This window comes from Myxocyprinus asiaticus, chromosome 28 (genome assembly GCF_019703515.2).
Source record: "Myxocyprinus asiaticus isolate MX2 ecotype Aquarium Trade chromosome 28, UBuf_Myxa_2, whole genome shotgun sequence".
Taxonomy (NCBI): domain Eukaryota; kingdom Metazoa; phylum Chordata; class Actinopteri; order Cypriniformes; family Catostomidae; genus Myxocyprinus; species Myxocyprinus asiaticus.
Window position 1 is genome coordinate 3,172,037 of NC_059371.1, and position 20,660 is coordinate 3,192,696.

Consider the following 20,660-nt stretch of genomic DNA (forward strand, 5'->3'; position numbering starts at 1 on the left):
CATGATTATCATTTTAAACATTATCGTACAGCCTAACGTTATACAATATTCAACCCCTGGCCTAAAGCATATTGCTGACTAATTCAGTTTATTGTACTGTTTTGAACATAAATTTAACAGTTTTGAAAACAGTATGTTTAAGTGTGAAAAACTGGCTGTAGATACAAATTTGTTTTCTAATGGTTGAGTTTGAGTGAGAAAAGATTTCATAAATTTTGAAAGATGTGCTCATTGAATGCATTTTGTATCAAAGCATTGACAAGATGATCTACAGTTCGGTATACACACACTGATGTTATGTTGATAGAGTTTTGAAGATGTATACTAGGTACTGAGAAAAGCATGTAACCAATAACACCTTGCCATTGTATTCTCAAGGCACGATCATGATTTCAAGCTCGATTACACTTCCTATAGCACTAGCGCTATAGGAAGAGTAATTGAGCTTGAAAACATGATCGCCAAGGAGACTGCTGTCGAGATTTATAGTGAAAAACAAATTACATTTTGGTCTGTTCTCACCAAAAACTGATTGGATCACTTCAGAAGATATGAATTAAACCACTGTAGTCTTATGGATTAATTTTATAATGCTTTTATGTGATATTTGAACCTTCAGATTTCTGGCCACCATTCACTTGCATTGTATGGACCTACAGAGCTGAAATATTCTTCTAAAAATCGTCATTTGTGTTCTGCAGATGAAAGAAAGTCATACACATCTGGGATGGTATGAGGGTGAGTAAATGATGAGATGATTAAATTCTTTGGGGTGAACTATCCCTTTAAGTCAGAGTATTTTTTATGGGCTCTAAAAGTGACTATAGATCACTCCCATTATAATGAATTAAGCTGGGCAAGTAATTTACTAGATGCTTTTATCCAAAGCGACTTACGAATGAGGAACATAAGCAATTTGTCACAGGTGTCAACAATGCAGTATCGAACTACTGCAAGTCAGCGTAAGTACAGCTATCTATGGGAAAAGATGTGCAGTGCTTCATGGGAATAGGTCATCGCTGCAGAGCTCTTTTGGCACACTTTTTTGGTCACAGTTCTCTGATGACTGAATATTTCTCTTCTGGATTGTGGGTTGTGTAATTGTCAGTTTGTCAGTTGTTAGTTTATCGTATAAGAAACCTATTTCGCTACCATTGCTTTGAAAACAGTGAGATTTTTCTCAGACTTGTGGATCTCATGACAGGTACTGTTGAGACTGTATGCCAGATGTTCTCAATGGCCAATTCAACTCTCATTACCTCTGACTTACACATCCAATGAATGACCTTTGTGGAGAACATAAACACAATGAGATCATACTCTATAATCCTCAGTTATTAGTCAGCTTGAGGCAAATCTAAAGCAAGGGCAGTGAGTCCCATGTGATGTTGCACATTGCGTCTTTATGACAGATACCATATGATGTTTATGTTTATGTCTGACTTAAGCAAAGAACTGTAAATACATGTTTATTTATTTATTTTTCAAACTCTGAAGGGACTATTTTTTTTTATTACTATTATTATTATTATTTATTTATTTATTTTTTACATATTGGGGACCCAAAATTATTATATTTATTTTTTGGAAATTTTTACAGATTTAATTAATTTTTTGCACTTTTTGTTTAGTGAGGGAATAGACATGCTTTCAGTGGTGGATCTTGGCATAGGTGATATAGGCAGTCGCCTTGAGTGGCAGCTGGGGCGACCCGACGAGCCGAGCAGCACCCCCTTAATCAGTGTTTGGAGGTAACTAACCAAAGCTTGCATAATGCATTTGGAAATAATTAATTAGTTAACAAATTACCTATTTATAACCCTTTAACGTGTAAAGTGTTAAAATTATTAATTTTTTCAGACCAAAATTATTACATTTACACCCTTTTATGCACAATGGTTTCTATAGACCCTTTATTGCATTTAAGACCAATTTCATTAGGGGTGTTTATCACATTTTGAAACAAAAGTCCCCCTTAAATTAAAATTAGGACCAAACGTGTTTAGAGCCTTTTTAACATTTATAATCAACTGTTACTTCATTAAGGGTGTTTATTACATTTACAACCAAAACAATTATATTTAGGGTACATTACAGCCTGAGACAGTCTATCACATACGCGGACAGGTGGAAAAACAGATGAGACACACACACACACACATTTATCAGGCATTTGTGTTGCTCATTCACCCTGGTCCCACCATAAATGTATCATCAGTAAAGGCACACCATGTCATCAGCAAACTGTGTCCCCATAAAGGCAATTTATATTTTAAAATTTTTCATCTACAGTTGCATCTAACACATGATAATGGATGCAGAGTAATGGAGCAAGCACTGCCCTTGTCAGTCATGAAACAGACAGTGTACACAGTAACCTGTCACAGAACATTCAGTTTCAAAGGAAAAGCTTCTCTGCTGACAGCAAAGGAAAGAGCAGAAATACTGTTGATGAGCTGAGGGAAACATTTGGCAGTCTGCTTTCATAAGAGTTCAAGAATTCAAACTATACTGTGGCAATAGCTATGCATTTCAGCTATTAAAGTCTTTGTTAATCTATGTTTGTTTTATAGTTTGATTGTAAATGACATCTAGATTAAATTAGGGTTAGCTAGTTGCAGGGCAATTCATCATTGTCAGCCTGTTCAAAGTACTTTAACTAACAGGTGCTGCACTCTTCCACTCTGTTATTTGAACAGCATCACTGGTCCTGATCCTTTGATGTCCAATACATAAAATGTTTTGTGCTAGTTAAACTTGTTATTAGGCTGCTGATTTCCTGTATCAACTTTACAGGAAATCAGCAGCCTAATAACGAGGTTGACTGTTGTTATTGATGACCTAGGTGGTTGCTGAAGCATTGCTAGTCAGTTGCTAGGGCGTTCTGGGTGGTTACTAGGTTGTAGCTTACTGGCCCAAGTCAAAATAACCCAAAAGAAATTGCATTCTCGCATACTACTCTTAATATTTCTGCCATATAAAGAAATGGTAAGAATAGTATGGTAGTATGCCATTTCAAACTCAGTCTCTGTGATATTCTGGGTGCCAAATCATAAATCATTATTGTCATATCAAACTCAAACCATCTGCAAGAACAAGAATCGTTATTGTGTTATGTTGTACTAAAGATTTGTGAGACTTAAAGTGTAATTACTGACTAATTGTTCATATGATAACTAATTAAAAGTTACAGATTTCACAACACAGCACATTAATGTAAATTTAAATTGAGTGTGCTAAATAATTGTTTTATTAAATGTATTGTTGTAATTTTTATATTGAATATTTATACATATTATTTCACGTTTAATAAAGTATATTTCATCCCCATCTTTACTGATTCCTTGTTTTATGTTTTTTAGATTATGGTTATTGTGTGCAGTGCACAGACGTACTATTGTAGTATTATGGTTTTACTTGCATTATCAACAGAGGCTGTACAATATAACATAAAATAATAAAGTCTTCCTGGTTGGCCCGGCCAATCCCTCCTCCTCATCACAGTCAGCTTTCATAATTATTTTACATTTTCAGACTCTGTCAAGCCAGCATTCAAAGTTTGTCATTTGATGACAAAATTTTCTTTTTTAGTATCTACATTATACTGCCTTTACAAGCAATCAGAATTATCCTGCTTCCCACTTCTGAAGTCTTAATTACAAGTATGCCACATTCAAGTGCTTTGTTGTCGGAAAGAATGCAGACTGCCAGTTTCATTCTTGCATATTTCATGAGGAACTCTTATTGTAACACCATGTTTGTCATACATGTTGGTCAGCTTGCTGACAATAATTGAATTTTTGTCAAATACATGCTATTTCCTCTGTGTAAAAATATACACTGTTCATAAAATGGTTACTGGTTATGGGAAGTGATAACAAGCGATTAATGTCTCCTAACTCGGAAACTCAAACTCAAAATGATCTCAGAGTTTCCTAGTCATTTTATGACCTAAGGGGGGGGGGGGGTGTTCATGTGCAACTTCAAGTAGAAAACTTGTATTTACAATAATTCGATAGCACATGAAGGTAGCATTAGTATCAATGTATCAACAAGCTGCTGCATTCCATCTGTGGAATAGATGGTGGAGCTTGGAAGGGTTTTCTTTGTTTGATGGTTCAGCTGCTCATTGGATTCTTTGTTACTCAGCTGAGAACATGTTATTGTGGAGGGGTTTTATCCTGATCTTGACCATGATAGCTTCATTTCCTGTTTTCTGTGGCCAAACACCAAAGATTACCACAGTTATAAAATGGATCCTGTTTTCAGTAAGCAGGTTCTGATAGATAATACAACAAGTGTACGAAGAATCTACAGTATAATTAAATGTTAATGACACAACTCATCATGTTTTGTCGATGCACTAGCTGATACTGATCCTAATGGAGAGTGCTTGAGCTGTTTACTGTCACTATGGTACCCTCTTTAGGCAAATATGATTCCATTTAGCTTCAAGCGAAAATACACACTCTGAATAACTTGTAATTTAAGTTTGTGGTTAATGAAATATTGTTTGAAAGCACTGTTGAAATGTCTATGTCAACACTGTCCATTTTCATCTGTATTTTATTTTGTAATTTCATTTAATCCAGAGTACTGCATCCATGTTTATATCTTTCTGATAATCTGGACTGGATACATTTGGCTACATTTCCCCAGTCTACACTTTTTTTGTATATCCCCCAGTCTGTTAATTGTTAGACTATTTCTTCCATACTCTGTGGCATATCCTACATCATTCATGCTTCTCTGTTTTTGCCATGAGCTGAGATTTGGAATGCATTTTTAGAGGTGATCAGTTTAATCTGCCCAACTCCTCTCATGCCTGCATGCTTACTTCATGAATGTAGGGTCCTACTTGAGACCATTAGTCAATTTCTTTATGGCTGTCAGGTTCATTTTTCATATTTTTACTGTTTTCACTGGGTGTACTTGTGCATTTACTATCAGTCCTCTTGTTGCATGCTTGAAATACTAGACTGTAAACAAGTGTGCTAGGATGAAGACAAGGCTCAAATTCATTCTATTTTCTGCTAAATAAAACAGCACATGCATGCTGCGTTATGCATTAATTGTGATCCGGATTGCAATGAATGTACATGACACATTTGCACAGCTATGCAATGCGGTTATAAATAGTGTTACAGACCGGGGCGGATTATGACTAGCAAGGGACCTGGGGCAAATTTTCTTCTAGGGCCTTCCGGTCCAATTATCTTTTAAAGTTGAAATCTACGCAATCGATTTTCATTGATTTAAGTCTCTTTTAATACCTGTTCTGTTATTTACAGTCAGATTAATTCAAACACACAGCACAGATGTGGTAAAGAAACCACTCAACTGAAGCACCTTCACTGAACAGCCACTGTTCTTAAAGAGACAGTACAATTTTAATGTTTGTTATACATAATGTAAAGTCGGTGTAAATACTACAAATTATGCATAAAAAAGGAATATATTTAAAGGGGCCATAATAAATTAAGAAATATTTAACTTTATGAAACACTTTAAATATTGATGAATTTAACAAATACGTACAGTAGGCTCCTACAGTATCTATGCAAGGGTTTGGTGAAATTCGGCAAAGAGTTCAGGCAGTTCTGACTCGTGCTGCTATATCTTTTCTAACTCATCTGAATGATGGGGTGCGTTCCATTCAGAAGTGATCATCACTACACCCTATTTCCTTCAAAGACTTTACCCTCCATTGTGAGAGCTTTGATGGATTGAAAGGTGTGGGGCTCAAAAATAGTGGTAATTTGGTCATTTTTTGGGAAATTCTGTTTGGAACGACCCTACAGCTTGGCTACCAATATTATTCTTCTATCGAAAAGCCCTGCGAAGGCATCATTTAAGTCTTTTCAAAGTGTCCAAAAATCCCCTAGACTACATTACATTGACAGAATGTTAAAATTAGTTGAGTCTGTTTTTGAATGTTCTTGATTTCAAACTTCAGCTGTCAAAATTTACACACAATCAATTTAATCTGCTTTAAGATTCTCTCCTTTCTTTCTTTCTTTCTTTCTTTCTTTCTTTCTTTCTTACTGTTAAACATGTAAAACATTTTGAACTTCAAGCATTTAAAACTATTTTAAACTTTCAGACAAGGTTTTGTCAGACCAACATTATAGTTTGTCTCTACAAATTTTATGTATCTAGTTTAATCAATGCTTTTGATTAAACTAGTAAAATATCAATATTTTCTTTTTCCCAACCACATAAGCCAAGTTATTTTTGTAATGTAAGGCAAACATGCAGGTATAGCAATGAATAGTATAATAAAAAAAAAAAAAACAGCCCTTTTATACAAAGAATATAGCCTAACCATATTAAGCCTAACATGTGAAGTAATAGTCAGAAAATTATATATTTTAAACCTGTTTAAACCTATTTGTCAAATAAAATAATACAATTTTAAGCACACATTGCTTGAATTCAATAAATACAAATTCTGAAATATCAGTAACAAGATAAATGTTATTGTTAATTTTACTTTATCAAAATCAGCAAAGATTTCACATAAAAAAGACGAGTGCATCAAAATATGAAGGAAACTAGATTGGAAATTATTTTACAAGGTCTTGTACTTCCAGAAGAGCATGGAAACTTTCACCAGGTGTCGTTATAAGATTAAAGAGTGGCTCAAAAAATTTAATTAGAAACAGGAAGGCAAAAGGGCCTTATAAGTGGGCTGGGGGCCCTCATACTCACAGGGCTCTGTTGAGGGTGCCTTGTATAAGCTGTGTGGCCCACATATTTAAGCATATACAAACATTTGTTTTCAAAGTTGATGGGCTGTGAGACCATGCAAAATTAACCATGGTTAATTATATTTAATAATAATAATAATAATAATAATAATAATAATATTGATGTAACCACATTTTTTTGGCTGAAGCCATAGTTTTAACTCAATTAACCATGGTGTTACTACAATAATATGCTGTTAATATACAGTAGTAACCATGTTTAATATTGTGGTTACTATGTGGGTACTGCAGTAAAACCATGGATACTTTTTGTAAGGGAAGGTTAGAATTAGGTTTAGTTAGGGGTTGGTGTAGGGTGTCTGTGGGACTCTAAATAAAAACAATAAACACACTGCTGTGATTCTGGGTGTGAAACAGAACAATATATAAGTTCTTTTTTACTCAAAATCTCCACTTTAACTTTCAATTTCAGATGTGAAAGTGAAACTAAACAGGCACAACATGTGACTTTCAGAAGTAAAAGTGAAAGTAAAAGTGGACATTTAGAGTAAAAATAAGAACTCATATATTGTTCTGTTTCTCACCCTCACCTATTATAAAAGATATGGATTTAAACACAGGAGTCTTAAAGGTGCTATATGTAAGATTGACAACAAGCATTTGAAATGGGTACTGCAGTCCAAATTCAAAATATTGGAGTTGTCTGCCAGACTCGAAGCTCATGCGGGTTGCCAGAATGTTGATACGCAGATTAGCCAACTCACCATCCGTTTTAAACGATTTTTGGGCTTTAAGCTGTCTTCATCTTCCAAAGGCATCTCCAATATTTATCCAATATTTATCTCTGATCCAGTTCGTTTGCTGGCTTCCATGGCTGCAGCAAGCAGTGTGGTTTGCCTGCAAACTTGTTAAAATCTGGCAACCCAGCGGTGTCAAAATACTATTGGGAAATGGGCAGTGAGTGGGATCACACAGGCCAAAGCGTAAACAGAAATTCTAGCCTGGAATGGAAACTTCAAAGTAGAATATACTGGCAGTAGCATTGTTATCGGAGAAGCCAGTTTCTACTTTTCTAATTCAACTTAGCATGTTTCCTAATTTTCTAATGACATATTATGGTCATTTTATGATTTAGTATAGGAAATATATTACTTATAGCATAAGCATTACTTTTATGTTTCCTTTGTGAGATTTTTGGAGCTACAAAGATCTGATCACCATTCACTTGCACTGTATGGATCAACAGAGCTGATATATTCTTCTAAAAATCTTTGTATATTCAGCTGTAGAAAGAAAGTCATACACAGCTGGGATGGAATGAGGGTGAGTAAATGAAAAGATAATTTTGGGGTAAACTATCCCTTTAAATGGTTGGTTCCATTTAAAAACGAAAATAATTTACTCACCCTCATGTTGTTCTAAAACTCTTATGACTTTCTTTTTTCCAGGGAACACAAATATGAGATGTTAGGCACACTAAAAAAAATGTAACCTAAAAAATATACAGTACATCAAATGGTAACATCCAAATTAACTTGATTTATTCAAGTCAAAAAACAAAATTTACTCCTTCTTCTGGTCTGTTTTCATTTTGGGTGAACTATCTCTTTAAAATCTCTGAATCAATCTGAATATATGGGTTACACCTAAAAAAAAAATTTAAAGGGTTAGATCAGATAGAAATAGCTGCAAGGGTATAGCAGGTTATCTCTTTTTAAGGAAGTAAAGCTGTCATTTCCTACCGTTCTGCCAAACATCTCCTTTTTGTATTCCGTAGAAGAAAATAAAACCAAATCTAAGTCTAAAAGTCTTTCTGTTTTTGTCAAAAAGAGGCATTTTCCTTTTTTATTTTTTCAAAGGTCATCTTGCCAAATGAGTTATCTGATATACTGTATCCACTCATTGTTTTAAATCTGATTGAATCAAAAGACAGGAAGAAAGACAGGAAGAAAATCTAACTTTATAATAACTTTACATCGACAGTTACATCTTTCATTGTTTTTACACATCTTTAAAGCATTAGAGAATTCTGATACATTATGATTATGATGAGATGAGCCAGTCAAACACATTAAACATACTGAATCATCCCTCAAAGTCTGTATAGATGGAACTGCTCATTAATGTGAAGCTTAAAAATACTACACTGTGCATAGAATACCAAATGTGTTTGTGAAAATATATTTAAAGCATTCTATAAGGTGTTAATGTCTGTAAAGCTCAAAGCTTTTAGATTAACCATGATATCTCTGTCAATTATGGAGAATCATGATTTCCAGCATTGACAACTACAACAGTGATGTAGATGATATACAGCACAAAGAGGGCAAGGCCAATGCCAAGAGCGGTGTGGTTGAAAATGCGTGCCATTCTGGAGTTTTTCACTGCCATTAGTTGGTGTCCGGCCATGTTAGCATTCCGTGTCTGTGTAAGTAAACAGAAACATGATGTCAACCACTTATGTTTTCCGAACTGGTTTCATGTCTCTAAGCAAGAGTGCTTCTAAAATTATGAGTTTTAAAATGTATTCTCATTGGTAGTACAGTTGTTGTATGATGTGACTGTGAACTGGTGTGTACATATATTTCTTTATAACATGACTGCGACTTCACGGAACAGCTGGTTAATGATCCTTTTGTGATGTCTTGTGTGCTGATAGAAAAACTGAGGAATTACTTGGGCTATACAAAGTCACCATTGCCCAGCAAATGTCAACCTTTTGTTTCCATAAAAAAAAAACCAAAAAAACCAGTCAAATAAATTCAGAGTTTTTCAGTTTACAAATCGTATCTTGCAATTAAAAAAATAAGCATTTGACAAGATCATAAATATACAGTACATGAAAGATGATTTATACATTGAGTAACTGATTTTAACATCTTTGATTATTATTTCCTTTTATTTTGTCATTGCTTACAATTATTTTCCTGTTTCTTTCCAATTAGCTGCTTATTGATTTGTATATGCCCTCTGTTGATTAAACAATTACTGCAGCATTGTGCTAATGGGTCCTGATTTATAAATGCCTGCACTGATGCACAATAGACTGAGAGACTTTGGAGCTGACTGATGTGTGTGTGGGCAAGTTTAAGTGTTTACGAGGACTTTTTTTTAGGTTATAAACTGGTAATTACAAGGGTATTATGCTATAAATGTGGTTTATGAGGACATTTCTAGTATCCCCATAATTTAAATCACTTAAAAAACATACTAAACAATGTTTTATTGAAATTGTAAAAATGCAGAATGTTTTTTGTGAGGGTTAGGTTTAGGGGTAGGGTTAGGGGATAGAAGCTATAGTTTGTACAGTATAAAAATCATTATGTCTATGGAGAGTCCTCGTAATGATAGCTGCACCAACGTGTGTGTGTGTTCTTTCAGTTATGCAAATCTTTCTCAATAAGAGAAAGTCCCTTTTCTGGGAACAGAAGCTGTTTTATTTATTTTTTAACAGTTCACATTGTTTCATTATTCCTCATTTTAGAGAAAAGCATCAGCTCAGTGAAAAATGTACAGTACACGTAGAGTACGTTTACATGACAATGAAGTACTAAAAACAGAAACGTTTATCCTTTGCATTAAAAACTAAAATCTACTGTATTATGCATGCCAGGCAAGTAGATTGCGATGTCACTTTGTAAAGAAACACTACGCGCCTGCGCACATAAGCATTCTTCCACAGAGCGGTGAATACAAACAATGAAGATGATGATCGCAGGTCGTAGTAGTGATGCAGTAAATCTACACTTTGCTGGAGAAGCGTCAATAAACTCAAAATCTTGAGCAGCACAAACACAGTCCTGTAGTCCGCCATTGTAGTTTTGAATGTCTCGCACGTTGTTTTGAAGTACTCGTGCGCATGCCTATAGAATGAACACATAATACGCGTGCGCATGATGTCATCATTTTCACAAATTCGCGTTTTTGTATGTTTACATGGTGACGATAACGGCATCGTTTTCAAAAACTTGCACTTTGAAACCCGTTTTCAAAAGTTTGCGTTTTCTGGCCCCAAAACGCCGTTGTCGTGTAAACGAACAGCCAAAACGCATAAAACGTTTTCAGTTTTTAGTTGAAAATGTTGACGTGTAACCGGCCCCGTAGAAGCAAAGGCTATTGTCTGTACACATATCTGCTGAAAGACATCACCTTTTATGCTTTGCATGCTTTGCAACCTGGGCATGTTTGTTATGGAGATGTTATCTGAGTGGCTTGTTCTGAATGCTCACATGTTTGTATGACCCCATATTTTTTTGATGACTTGATGAAAATAAAATCTTGCAATCAAATCTTTTTTACTTTACCTATTTGATCAATATATATACAGTATTTGTACCATACATATTTGAACACTGAAATATTAACCATGGTAAAAATATGCCTTATATAAAATTTTTGGGAATGATATCTGTTTGAATTGACATGAACATCATGGACTGTAGTTTAGCCCTTAAATTAGCATGAATTTAGTGGAGGAGCTCCACAAGCACTTTATTAAAAATTTGATTTAAAGGCGGAGGGTGTATTTCTGTAATTTTATCAGCACAAACGGAATTGCAAAAATAATGACTGTTTTCAAACAGGTGTCCCAAATCTACCATTGGTTGGACAAACAGGCAAACAGTCTTGCCCCTAAACTGCCACCACTGGTTGAGCCATTTTAGTTGTAATACATCATTTACAATGAAAAATACAGCTCACTTTTGTTGCCACTCTGTGGACATTTCAGCCTAAAACTGGAGCTCACATGAGATCTTGGGCTCTATTTTCACATCACGTCTTATCTCATTTTCATGAGAGTGCTAATTCTAACTGCAGTTTTCATCCCAGGGCAAAGTGCAAGTGGGCTTGGGTGGGAGTGTTTGCGCTGTCTGTGGGTGTATTATACATTAATGAAGTGGCCCAAAGCCTTTTTTTGTGTCATAATTTGTGTCACTTGATCAATATGATCAATTAAACTTACATTCTCTATAATTTGAAAGAGCCTACATCCAAATCCTGACAAGAACGCATTTTTCGTGTGTATAAAAGAAGCATATCACTGTCATAGAAATATACATGACATTGTCAGGGTTGTATGTGTTTGTTTATGTTTTTCATGTCTTAGTTTAGTTGCTGTTCCTGTTTCATGTCATGTGGTTCCCTGGTCATGTGATTTCATGTTTCCCTTTATGTTCATGTGTCTTGCTTTCATTGGTTTATTGTCTTGTTACCTTGATATCATTTCTGTCTTGTCATTGGTTATCATTGTCATGTTTCTCTCTTGTCCATGTATTTAAGCCTCATGTTTGCCATTGTCTATTGTCAGGTATTGTGAATGTAACATTGTAGGATTGTTCATGTCATGTCAAGTTTAGTCAAGTTACGTCAAGTTCATTTTTTTGTATTTTGTTCACGTTTGGAGTTAAGGGTTTTGGATTTCACGATTGATAATAAACTGCACTTGGGTTCATCACACATCATCGTCTTCATCGTCTTTGTCAATGCCAGCGGCAACGTTACAGAATACCTGACCTACCAAAATGAACCCAGCAATCCAGCTTCTTTGTTTACGCCAGGGGAATCGTCCCCTGGAGGATTATGTCATGCAGTTTTGTGGTCTTTGCTACCTTGTCATTTTTAATGAGATTGTCCTCAAGGACTGTTTTCGCTTTGGACTGAATGAGCCAATCTCTTCCCTGATGCCAGGTGGTCAGAGTACCCACAGCCTGGCTCAGTATATTGACCTTGCCCTACTAATACATGGTTCATCGTTCACTGTAGGGGAGGTGGACGCCAAGCCAGAGTCCCATGTCATGGCCGATGAGCTAACACCATCTTTTGCCCCGGATCCTGAGTCTACTCCATGCCATGTCACAGCCATGCCTCAGTCTGCTCCATGCCATGTCACAGCCATGCCTCAGTCTGCTCCATGCCATGTCACAGCCACGCCTCAGTCTGCTCCATGCCATGTCACAGCCATGCCTCAGTCTGCTCCATGCCATGTCACAGCCACGCCTCAGTCTGCTCCATGTCACAGCCACGCCTCAGCCTGCTCCATGCCATGTCACAGCCACGCCTCAGTCTGCTCTATGCCATGTTACAGCCACGCCTCTGTCTGCTCCATGCCATGTCACAGCCATGCCTCAGTCTGCCCCATGTCACAGCCACGCCTGAGCCTGCTCCATGCCATGTCACAGCCATGCCTGAGCCTGCTCCATGCCATGTCACAGCCACGCCTGAGCCTGCTCCATGCCATGTCACAGGCTCACCTCTGGTCAACGAGCCAACGCCCAAGCCTGCCACGGTCAATGAGCCAACGCCCACGTCTGCCACGGCCAATGAATCAGTGTTGCAAGTCTTGTCCGTCCCAGAGCCAGTGTTTCAAACCTCGTCCGTTCCAGAGCCATTTCTCACTGGGCTACTTGAGTTGGAATTGGTTCCCGCCCTTGTGCCCATCCTGAGTTCTCCTGATCAGGCGGTTCCCCCCAAGCCACTGCCTCGATCATCGCCCTCTGAGAAATCCCAGACAGGGAGAACTTTTGAACCTCCGACTCCACCTAGACCCTCCGAGCCCTGGATTCTGCCTGGGCTCTGCGTTCCCTTGGCTCCACCGCGGTCCTTCAGCCTGTCAGCTTTACCTCCATCCCTACGGCTTCGCCTTGGTCCTCAGCCCCACTGTCTCCACCTCAGTCTTCCAATCCCCCAGCTCCGCCTTGTTCCTCCCTGCCTCCGGCTCCACCCTGGCCCTTCGAGTTTTCGACTACACTCCAGGTATCCAGTTCTCCATGGTTTCGAGCCTCTCACGGCTCTGCCTTCCATGGCTCCACCCCTCGAGCCTCTCATGGCTCCACCCCCCACGGGCTCCGCCCTGGTCTCATGCTCCATGCCATGTTTTCACCAGACCACGCCCCACACCTTGTTTCACCATGTTTCCGTGTCCTGCCACGTAACCACGTCAAGTCGCCACAGTCCCCCCCCCCCTCCCCCCCGAACTTTGTGTTTTTGTTTTGTTTCATGTTTCTCCCATGTCCATGTATTTAAGCCTCATGTTTGCCATTGTCCATTGTCAGGTATTTTGAATGTAACATTGTAGGATTGTTCATGTCATGTCAAGTTTAGTCAAGTTACGTCAAGTTCATGTTTATGTATTTTGCTCACGTTTGGAGTTACGGGTTTTGGATTTCACGATTGATAATAAACTGCACTTGGGTTCATCACACATCATCATTTTCATCGTCTTTGTAATTGCCAGCAGCAACGTTACAGACATTCAACAAGGATGCAAATAATACACAAAATAATTATGTCTGTATTTCAATTTTTTCTGTTTTCATTGCATACAGACCATTTACACAACCAGCTTCTTATGAATGTGCTGTTTTTGTTTATATTGCTGGTGCTTGACATGGAATGGACTGTATAATAGGACACTGACGAATGCAATAACCGATGAACCTCAGAATTAATTTGCACTTGACCCAGCCCATTCGTGCTTTGTGCTCGCAATTTCCTGAACCCACTTGTGCCTTGACTTAGCATATGCTTGAAAAACTTCATGGCCATGCCCACTGACTGCATAGCACTGTGCTCTTAAAATAGGGCCCCATATGTTCAACAACACTTCCAGCTTCGACCACTGGGGGCAATTCATGAATTTCAGTGAACACAGACCGATTTCAGCTGCAGAACTTTTGACCCACTGTCAATGAATTCACAGTGTGAGCAGACTAAATTGTTTCTGCTTATTAAGCAAGGATAGAAGAAAGTATTTTAATATTGAAAAAAAAATTACAGACTTCACCCAATTAATAAAGGTTAAATTAGTCAAATGTTTCATTTGATGATCTAAAGGTTTGTGTGTCTCATTTGTATGACAACAAAAACTACTTGAAAAATAGATTAGTTATCTTACTTACATTGATGGAATAAACCAGAGCGATAATACCCAGTGGTAAACAGCAGCACAGCATGGTAAAAATAGAATAGCCCATGTAATCTGGCAGTGGATTGGCCAGTGGAGTCGTGGTCACATACAATGTTGGCTGTACAGTGACTACAGGCTGCCCCGGATACAGCCCTTGGCCATACATGCCTGCCGGAGCTCCATATTGCTGGCCTTGATAACCAGAAGTGCTGGGATAGCTCCCTGGTGGAGGGTATCCAGCATTAGGGTGCTCAGCGTGGTCTAAGTATGGTGGTGATAATGGTTGCAACAGGCCTGTTTTTTCTGTTACATTCCAGTCTGCTGAAGGATCATTGAAAGACTTGCTGGGGTCCATTCTTCTATTTATTTTGCTTTCCTTGACTTGTTTCTCTTGTGCTCGGCAGAGATGACACTCCTTTGTTGGCTCAGTGGTTAAGAGGAATTAAGCTTTTCTATGTTATGTACCTTTGCCTCTTTTGGTCACATGGAGATGTAGGAATGAAAAGGGAAGCAGGTTGTTTGTTAAGGGGAGGAGTGAAACGAAGATCAGCATTGATTCTGTACCCTTGTCCATACAGTAGTCTAACATACTTTGGCTGCAGGTGCCATCCAGTGGATAAAGCATTAAATGTGATGAATTAGACTTTGTACACTGTTAAAAACTCTTATTATCTGCATTAAGAAGAATGAAAGTCCTGCTTTAAGGAGCAATATGTAATATATTTACTGTAATAAAGCATAAAATTATCATAATATGTTATCAGAGATTTAGGAAACATGCTAAGTTGAAATACTGGCTTCCCCGAAAACAATGCTACAGCCAATATATTCTACTTTGAAATGTCTGTTCCGGGCCGGAATTTCTGTTTGTGTTTTGGCCTGTGTGATCCCACCCACTGCCCATTTCCCAATAGTATTTCGACACCCCGGGTTGCCAGATTCGAAACAAGTTAGCGGGCAAACACAGCGCGCTGCAGCCATAGAAGCCAGCAATACATCTAGCTAACATTGACAGAGTTATAAAAAATCCACATGAGCTGGTTTATAATTTGCAAACAATAAAAACATTGCAAACGTATATGTAACCCAGATGTAAAATCAGAGTAAATTGTATTCTAAGTTATAAGCTTAAAACTAACTAAAGTGCATATTTAACTAAAATATGTGAACAAACTAAAGACAAGTAACTAGAAACAGAATGAAAACCAAAGAGTCAGAAAAATATGCAAAATTGTACATTTATTATTAATACTTGCAAATATATGCAAAACATATTGCAGATAAACTTGACCAATAAGAGTCTGGATCAGCACTGCAAATATGATTTATCAAATCAGCCAATCTTGCTGTAGCCGCTGACTCCACCCTAGAGTTAACGCAGACAGACACAGAACAGACGAAGAAGCGAAGAGCAACAAGATGCCGATCAACTGCATTATTAGGAATTTATAGCAGCAAAAGTCTGAAAATGTTTTCTTTAATCTTAAGCTAAAGCTCTAGAAAAAGAGAAAAATACTTACCTAAGAGTGAATCTTGATGTCCAGTCGAGATAAAGCTGAATGATGAAGTCATTTATTTCACTGTTCATCTGATAAAACCTGGAAGAAAAGAACAAGTTTAGTTAATTATCAAGGAAATCAGTAAGTTTAATCTTTTATTCTAAATATAAATGAGAATCAGAAACATAAGCTTGTTTATTGAGTGAACTTAGTTGAGAAATTGTGTTGTGTAAATGCTACCACGAGGCATAGCATTTAGAGCTAAAGCTAATGTATGTATTGTAAGTTAAGAAAGTTAAAATAACTGTCTGAAATGTTAGGAAAATGTTTCTGAGAGTGTTTTTGTATATATGTGTTTTGTTTGAGTTGGACCACGTTTTCAACGGTGATAGTGAACATTTCATCGTGGATGTTTCTGCACGAACTTTCTGGAAAGTTTGATGGCGAGCCAAAAAACCAAGAGTCTTATCTGAACTGTGAATATATTCTGTTTGTGGATTTCCAAATAATTTTCAGTTCATCTCTACTTTGAATTCATTTGACAACGAAAAGTTTGAGGTATTTGTGAATCTGGACATTTATTGAATGTTTATTCTTGAATAACTCTGAATTGAGTACATTTGGTAATTCAGTTGATTTATTATTGTTTGTTTAGTTGTTTAATTGTTTATTTGAATTGTATAGGTATTTAATAGGTAACTGTAATTTTATTTGTTTGGTTTCAATTACATTTTATTGAGTTTATTTGGGGTAAGAGTTACAAAAGAGTTACATTTAGTAATGGATTAGGAATTAAAATCGTTAAAACATTTAATTAGCTTCAGATAAACTAAATAGGTGCAATTAGATTAAATCAACAGAATTTGAAGGAAAGAACATTGAATTTAAATCGCTGATTGTGTTTATTGTATTTTATTTAAAATTTGTTTTTACTGTCTGTTGTTTTATCTGTGAAGTTTGTTGTTCAAGTTATTCAATATAAATCATTTATTTCACTAAAGTCAGTTGTTGAGTGTGTATGTGTACATTTTGCCTCCTTTACGTACCTGGTTATCTTCTGATTGGCCCAAACTCTTTGCAGCCAGGTGCTATCACATGTGCTACCCATACTACATGCATGCCACCCGCTACATACACATTAGCTGATCAATTTACAGTGTAAGCAAGGACGGATTAAGAACTGAGAGGCCCATGGGCCAGTACACCGTGGAGGCCCCCCATGACATGATTATGTTCACCTTTATGCACTACAGGACGCATGTCAGATTTGGTATGATTTTTCAAATAGATGGAAGAAAAGTTTGTAGCAATGTCTGACATGGCCAATTATATGTACTTTTTAATTATGAATCGATTCAAAATCATGCGTTATTATTAGGGATGTGCATGGTATTCAAATATCAAAATCACTATTCGGTTATTCTGCACGTGAGCTCTTCAACCTGATCTGAGTCCGACGGTTCCCGACAAACCTACAGGTTTTGGGCCAGGTTCGGGTCAGTTTTTCAAGTAAGCTATATGGCGAGTCACGGGCTGTTCGCACGTGCGTCTGCGCTGTTTTTAAAAAAATTTTCTATGTAAACACGCACTGGACGGACTTCTTTGATCGTTGCACCAGGCCACAACTCAGGACCGTGGCATTTTTTAGACACTGCATTAAGTTTAAAAGAACTTTAATATTTATAAACGCATCTCATGACACCTGTATTCTGTTTCACCATTTGTTGCGCTGCATCAAGCTTTTTCAGCGCTGGTGTCACAAATCAACATTCTGATGAAGTTCAAGTTGCAAAGAGGAATGTAACTGGTTCACATTATTCCAGATTGTTTTTCACCTGGCAAAGTTTCAACATTTGTTAAACAGTGTGGCAATTTTTTTTTTTTTTTTGCTCTGGTGTGCAGACAATAATTACACAAGTTAATTTAAAAATCAAATGATCCCGAAGAAGTCCTATACAGTGCATCCAGAAAGTATTCACAGAGCTTCATTTTTTCCACATTTTGTTATGTTACGGCCTTATTCCAAAATGGATTAAATTCATTATTTTCCTCAAAATTCTACAAACAATACCCCATAATGACAACGTGAAAGAAGTTTGTTTGAAATCTTTGCAAATTTATAAAAAAAATAAAAATATGAAAAAAAAAGAAAAAAAAATCACATGTACATAAGTATTCACAGCCTTTGCTCAATAATTTGTTGAAGCACCTTTGGCACCAATTACAGCCTCAAGTCTTTTTGAGTATGATGCTACAAGCTTGGCACACCTATTTTTGGGCAGTTTCTCCCATTCTTCTTTGCAGGACCTCTCAAGCTCCATCAGGTTGGATGGGGAGTGTCGGTGCACAGCCATTTTCAGATCTCTCCAGAGATGTTCAATCGGGTTCAAGTCTGGGCTCTGGCTGGGCCACTCAAGGACATTCACAGAGTTGTCCCGTAGCCACTCCTTTGTTATCTTGGCTGTGTGCTTAGGGTCATTGTCCTGTTGGAAGATGAACCTTCACCCCAGTCTGAGGTCCAGAGCGCTCTGGAGCAGGTTTTTATCAAGGATGTCTCTGTACATTGCTGCATTCATCTTTCCCTCGATCCTGACTAGTCTCCCAGTTCATGCCGCTGAAAAGCATCCCCACAGCATGATGCTGCCACCACCATGCTTCACTGTAGGGATGGTATTGGCCAGGGGATGAGCGGTGCCTGGTTTCCTCCAGACATGACGCTTGCCATTCAGGCCAAAGAGTTCAGTCTTTGTTTCATCAGATCAGAGAATTTTGTTTCTCATGGTCTGAGAGTCCTTCAGGTGCCTTTTGGCAAACTCCAGGTGGGCTGTCATGTGCCTTTTACTGAGGAGTGGCTTCCGTCTGGCCACTCTACCATACAGGCCTGATTGGTTGAGTGCTGCAGAGATGGTTGTTCTTCTGGAAGGTTCTCCTCTCTCCACAGAGAAAAGCTGGAGCTCTGTCAGAGTGACCATCAGGTTCTTGGTCACCTCCCTGACTAAGGCCCTTCTCCCCCGATCGCTCAGTTTGGCCGGGCAGCCAGCTCTAGGAAGAGTCCTGGTGGTTCCAAACTTCTTCCATTTACGGATGATGGAGGCCACTGTGCTCATTGGGACCTTCAATGCTGCAGAAATATTTCTGTACCCTTCCCCAGATCGGTGCCTCGATACAATCCTATCTCAGAGGTCTACAGACAATTCCTTGGACTTCATGGCTTGGTTTCCGCTCTGACATGCACTGTTAACTGTGGGACCTTATATAGACAGGTGTGTGCCTTTCCAAATCATGTCCAATCAACTGAATTTACAACAGGTGGACTCCAATCATCTCAAGGATGATCAGTGGAAACAGGATGCACCTGAGCTCAATTTTGAGTGTCATGGCAAAGGCTGTGAATACTTATGTACATGTGATTTTTTTTCGTTTTTTTATTTTTAATACATTTGCAAAGATTTCAAACAAACTTCTTTCACGTTGTCATTATGGGGTATTGTTTGTAGAATTTTGAGAAAAATAATGAATTTAATCCATTTTGGAATAAGGCTGTAACATAACAAAATGTGGAAAAAGTGAAGCGCTGTGAATACTTTCTGGATGCACTGTAAACCGTAGTGTTCGCTGCCTCATGGAAAGTGAACCTGCCCGGGCAGAATTACGCATTTTCCATTGATTAAGAATAGGCCTACTATGTTGCAGGCAGTTGCAGAGATTATTTTAGTTAGACTTTAATGTGATTTTATCATTTAAAGATCTATGTATTGTGCTATTTCGGCTCATAGCTCACTGTGCCCTTTATTCCATGCTAATCTGAGACTGTGTTTGACGCATCCTTAGCAATAAACGTTCTTTATTACCGAGTCCCGTCTCCGGACAAATAACACAATAACCATTCGTGAACTCTTGCGGTTAACCAAACGTGCACATACTTAGGGTATTAAGGCATCTTTCACTTTATCATTTAACATTAAATTCATGCACAGCTTAAACATTTTAAAGTCATCTATACTGTTGCTCGAATACTGTCGCTTATATGAATTTTAACCATCAGCTTTGTACACAGCCAGGGTAAACTGCACCTTATCTTTGTGTTTGGAAGCGTTTTGTAAATCAGACATGGTAAATAAATGCGCTGCACCTGTGAGACACAGATTTCCTGAGCGTGCACTCGAGTGCCTGTGCTCACGCTGCTGTAGTCCAGCATGCATTTGGCCGAACAAATATTATTTTGCATAAGGCTGACATTTACATGGATTTATAATAGATATCTCAAAATAAATAAATAAATAATTGATTTAGAGCTCAGGGCCCTTTGGGTTTAGAGGCCCCTGGGCAACGGCCCAATTGGCCCTTGTTACAGACAGATATCTGTGCACTGACTGACGTCATGGTTACTTTCATAATCTCCATTCCCTGATGGAGGGAACAAGACGTTGTGTTGATGTAGTGACACTAGGGGTCACTCTTGGGAGCCCCAAACACCTCTGTTTTTTTTTAAAAAGGCCAATGAGAATTGGCGAGTGGAATTTGCATGCCACTCCCCCGGACATA

At 37.9% G+C, this 20,660-nt stretch overlaps 1 protein-coding gene across 1 annotated transcript; it reads right to left on the reverse strand.

Moving 5' to 3' along the window:
• Positions 1-8,656: 8,656 nt before the first annotated feature.
• Positions 8,657-15,082, reverse strand: LOC127418954 (proline-rich transmembrane protein 1-like). Its single transcript, XM_051659902.1, has 2 exons — positions 14,609-15,082; positions 8,657-9,134 (listed from the first exon to the last, which is right to left on the reverse strand). The coding sequence occupies exons 1-2, from the start codon at positions 14,969-14,971 to the stop codon at positions 8,967-8,969; spliced, it is 531 nt and encodes a 176-aa protein (XP_051515862.1). The 5' UTR covers positions 14,972-15,082; the 3' UTR covers positions 8,657-8,966.
• Positions 15,083-20,660: the final 5,578 nt, after the last annotated feature.